A 4,547-nucleotide genomic window follows, 5' to 3' on the forward strand; every position below is an offset into this window, starting at 1 on the left:
AGGAATGTAAATGCTCAGGTCATTCGAACAGGCTTGTAACCCTCTGGCTGCCATTTACTTCAACATAGTGCGAGTGCTTGGCATTTTAACCCTTGAATCACAATTTAGACCCAAAACCCTGGGAATTTATTTAACACAAAATGCTTTTGTATGCCCTCGTGGGACTTGATCTGCTAACACATTTGAGTTGGTTATTCTTTGTTATTACTCTATGCTAATGCATTTTTCTTATTTTTCAACATGTTTTTCTTATTTTTAAAACTTGTTGATCCTTCTTGGTTACTGAGCTCGATAGGCAAACGAGACAAGTAGGATGAGTCCTTACCTCAGCAGGTTACGGTGGAAGGGCCTCACTGACCCCTTTGCTCAGCGCCTATAGCATGTCATACGGTAAGAGTCATTACTGGCATTAAAGGGACAATTAGTGGAGTAAAGTGGCATTCAGCTTGAACAAGGAGCTGAACCACATTGCCAAGTTTAGACAATGGTAACGGAAGGAGCCAGTGAGCCTAGGGAGCTCATACTGACATTTCACTTAACACTACCCTCCGCGTTCTTACACGGACCCTACAGTCAGCTTTTCGGAAGTTCTAATTCTTCACAAAGCTGGGAATTAGTTAAGCCCTTCTGAAAATCAGTTCTGCATGATTTTGGGCAGCCCTCAAACCCAGATCACACAGTTGCTTGCCCACCTGCTGCCCTGACCTTCCATTCAGGGAAGGGACACCTTCCATTAGAACAGATAGCAGATATTGGCACAGTCTCTCCCCAAATTTGCCCCCATTCCTACTTCATGAAGAATCCCTGCAGTATGAACTGGAGGCCTGAACATGTTTACAAAGAATTTGGGGCAGTTTTTTTGGCAGGGTCACAATGGAGAACATTTTCTTGATGAATTAAGTTTCTCTGTGAGGAGCAGGGAGTTAGACTTGATGATCCTTATGGGTCCTTTCCAAGTCAAGATGTGAATCATATTCTATGATTCTAAAAGGATCACTGTTATGTGCAACCCACAGCGACCAAGTGAAATCATCCTAATAGAGCCCTGCTGTAGCACCAGTAAGGTAAAAAACAAACCAATCAACCAACCTATGGAGAAATGTATTCCAGTAGACTTACTTTTACCCACACTGCCTAGCATAGATGTAAACAGTTTATATCAGTGTTTCTGTATGCATTTGCAACTGCCAGACAAAAATCTATGAAAGTATCAATCATATTTAGACAAGCAAATCCGTATCAGTCCTGACTGGGGGAAAAAGGCAAAAAGCCCAAGTGCTAACGCATGCCTTTGTGACCAAGACCGCAACTATATGTGAGGTATGCTTCTAAAGCAAAAAGAAACCCCCCCAAAAAAACCCAGCAGCTTATACTTTCATTGCCTCAACAGCAAAGTCTATTTTGTGTGATAAAATACCTTATAACCATTTTCTCAGCTTGCTGTACTGTATTTGCCTTTCGGGCTAAACTGACCTGGATGTACAAAGAATAACTGGGCAACAATCAGCAAGGAGATCATGTGAATCTTTGCATAAGTACGTTTCATACAATGTGAGTCAATATTCTGGTTTTCAAGGAGTTTAAAAGCCTAAGAGGGAGAGCTCTGGATTTCATTCAGAAGAACTTACTCCTTAAAACTCCTGTATCTGGTTGAAAAAGGCCAGAAGGCTCAATAGAAATATTCTGGGAAAATAAGATCAGGGAGGTCTTCATATTCACTAAATACTGTCTTATTAATTTAAGTTCTGGATCGGGTGGATGTTCTTTTTTAAAAAAAGAACCTTTTTAAGCAGTTTCCTTTCAAGAAACAGCTTCCCTAGCACTGCCACTCAAAAGGATTGCTGTGCAGATAAAACTGTCACAGACCTAATTCAGATAAATTTTAAGGAATGGTCCTTTCTTTCTGATGACTCCATGACAATAAACACAAGGGTTAAACAAAGCCTGTCCACTTTAGTCCAGTTGTAGTCCAGGCTGAACTGAGTCAGACTGAGGTGAACACAAGGACATACCGTCCCATAAAAACAATGTCTGTTTCTCATTTGTAGGTAGTAAATAAGATCTATTTTACCTTTCAGCAAAGCTATCAAGTTTTCCCAAGTCATCTGACAGACCAACAAGAGCATCCAGTGTCCCCACCTGTGCAAAAGATGAGAAGTAGGTGAAAGATGTAGAAGTCTGTCTAAGGCTTCTGTTGGCAGAGTCTTAGGGACACCAACTTGTGTTTAGCACTTGTGAATTCAACAGCTTGGTGGAACTATGTTTACGTGGTGGAAAATAGTAGCAATTCCTTTACCCGAGACCTAGGGCATAAAAAGCCTAGGAAAAAAAAAGTATGTGTAGTCTCAAGATTACATGTCAGTGTCTTCCTTCCTGTTTTCATTCCTGTATCATCAAGTTGCATAGAGTAGTTTTTAACCTGATAAAATAGTGACTAGAAATGCACACAATATACGTACAAACAAATTGGATGTGCTGAGCGAACCGAGGGAAGAAGCACTTATTCAAAAGGGGGTCTCTGTCTGCGTTCTTTGTTATTACCAAAGACTAAGCCTCTCTCAAAGCCATTTCCTCCAAGACCAACATCTGCTTTTTGCATGAGACTGTCACAGTCATAGTCCCATGTTTATGGTATTGCAATATATTGCCGAACCTTTTCTTGTAATGTTGCCAGCTCAACATTATGAAGGGTCAAGCTGAAGGAGAAGAAACAAATTTTACATAGAACAATTAGCAGAATATTAATGGACTGCTTGCATCTTCAGATAACGCAAATGCTTTATTTCCTTTAACATTAGCAGACTCACACCAACCCCAGCTGGGTAAGGCCCACAGATGGCAAAAATCCTATCAATCTCAGGTGCACATGCAAAAAGCAACATTCTTAGCCTGAAACATTTGTGCGACAATTCAGTAGGTTATTACTTGAGAACAGGCCATATTCCCCTTTTACTTGCATCCTTATGTAATTGGAATAGCTCAAGTTGTAACCGTTAACAATCTTTTTGGATTAAAGCCAGATCCTGGATTGCACTAAGTGTAGCTTCATTAAGTGATGGGTGATGGTAACTCCTCAAGGAATCAAGTTCTACGTCTGTGGTAGCTCCATTGCCTCTAATGCAGCATATTTGGGTTTTTCATAGCCACAAGTGAAATAAAACTAAGGTGCAGACCTTATAAAATAAGGATTAAACAATGCAAAGGTATTAAAAAAAATCATGGATTAATACTCTTCCCATTTATATGATGATACAAAGCTGGGTAACGTAGCTGAATATACACATACATCCATTTCCCAAGGAGCGATGTGTGTTATAGCACTGTTTTCTCTGTCAGCAGTCTTACTGGCATGGTTCTAGATACTTAGCTACTCCCTTTGCATTAGTGATCCAAGATGTACAACGCTGCATGACTTTCCCGACTGAGAGCAAACAGTACATTGAATGCAATGAATTAGTTATTTAACTCTTCTCACTCATCTTCACTCCTTATACATATATCCTTCGAATGCAAAGGTCAGCTTCGAGCACAATGACCTCTTTTCTCTCTGATCAATTTTCAGTTGACTGAACACAACTCATCCCCCAACTGCAATCTTCTACGCTTTGCCTATTATCCCAACAGATAAATCCCACATTTATCCCAAAAGTCTTTAGCCTTGTCTAATGCTGCTGTATCGCCCATACACAAACCCCTTCCTCATTTACCTTTAAGTCTGGAATATGGAATTTGCTGTTGCTGGACAGGTTGGATTTAGATGTCACCGCGTTCATCCTCTCCCATGCCTGCAGATTTGTTTTATCTCCCGGGGCGGAAATTAGCCAGAACTCCGACATGATCTAGTATTTTCCCTTCGTTCCTGGTCACTGTAGAAACACAAAGCAGGTAAGTGTCTAAAAGAGCACTGCACTAAACGTGGTTTTCCCTAAAAAAACAGAAATGGTTAGAACGGACTTTTTTTTCTGAAACACCAGGAGAGTGGGTCAGTCCTGCGTCTCAGGCTGAAATGGAACATGACCTTCTCCAGAATGTCACGGGAAGAGTGCGGCCGTTCCCCCTTTCTCAGGGTTGTTCCATCCAGTTTCTGAGCAGAGAAACGAACCTTCCCCCTCCCCTTTTCCCTCCCAGTCTGTTCCATCCGACTTGCACTGTAAGACCAGTCTCCATTGTAGAATTTGGGGACTTCACTAAACCATCCAAATGTAATTAAGGATTTCTGCTTGATAAATAGTCTATCTCAAATTTTTGGACACTTGTAGGCAAAAGTGAAAGCAAGATGCAAAAAAGACCTCTGCTGACCATACAGGCTGCAAAAGATGCTACTGGCAAGGCGGAATATTGCTTTTCCCCGTGTTTTTCTTCTCAGGTTGGATAGGAAGGGGCTGGAGGAAGGCAAGTCGCGGTGTGCAGGGACGACATCAGCAGAACAACGCAGATGTAACAGTCGCGAGAATCCACGGGGGACAATTACACCGGTGTTAACCGAACCGAGCGGGGCGGGACAGCGAGGAGCAGAAACCACACAGAGATCGCCCGTTCCCCTCCGA

At 41.8% G+C, this 4,547-nt stretch overlaps 1 protein-coding gene across 1 annotated transcript in view; it reads right to left on the reverse strand.

Moving 5' to 3' along the window:
- The window catches only part of ATP6V1C2 (ATPase, H+ transporting, lysosomal 42kDa, V1 subunit C2), a 19,616-nt gene extending 15,780 nt beyond the window's left edge, over nt 1-3,836 (reverse strand). The window contains exons 1-2 of the mRNA XM_009704004.1: nt 3,708-3,836; nt 2,072-2,139 (exon numbers count right to left, since the gene is read on the reverse strand). Coding sequence (XP_009702306.1) covers nt 2,072-2,139; nt 3,708-3,836 — 197 coding nt within the window. The remainder of the gene's footprint in view (nt 1-2,071; nt 2,140-3,707) is intronic.
- Between the last annotated feature and the right edge of the window lie 711 nt (nt 3,837-4,547).

This window comes from Cariama cristata, unplaced genomic scaffold (assembly GCF_000690535.1).
Source record: "Cariama cristata isolate BGI_N322 unplaced genomic scaffold, ASM69053v1 scaffold20737, whole genome shotgun sequence".
In the NCBI taxonomy this organism is placed as follows: domain Eukaryota; kingdom Metazoa; phylum Chordata; class Aves; order Cariamiformes; family Cariamidae; genus Cariama; species Cariama cristata.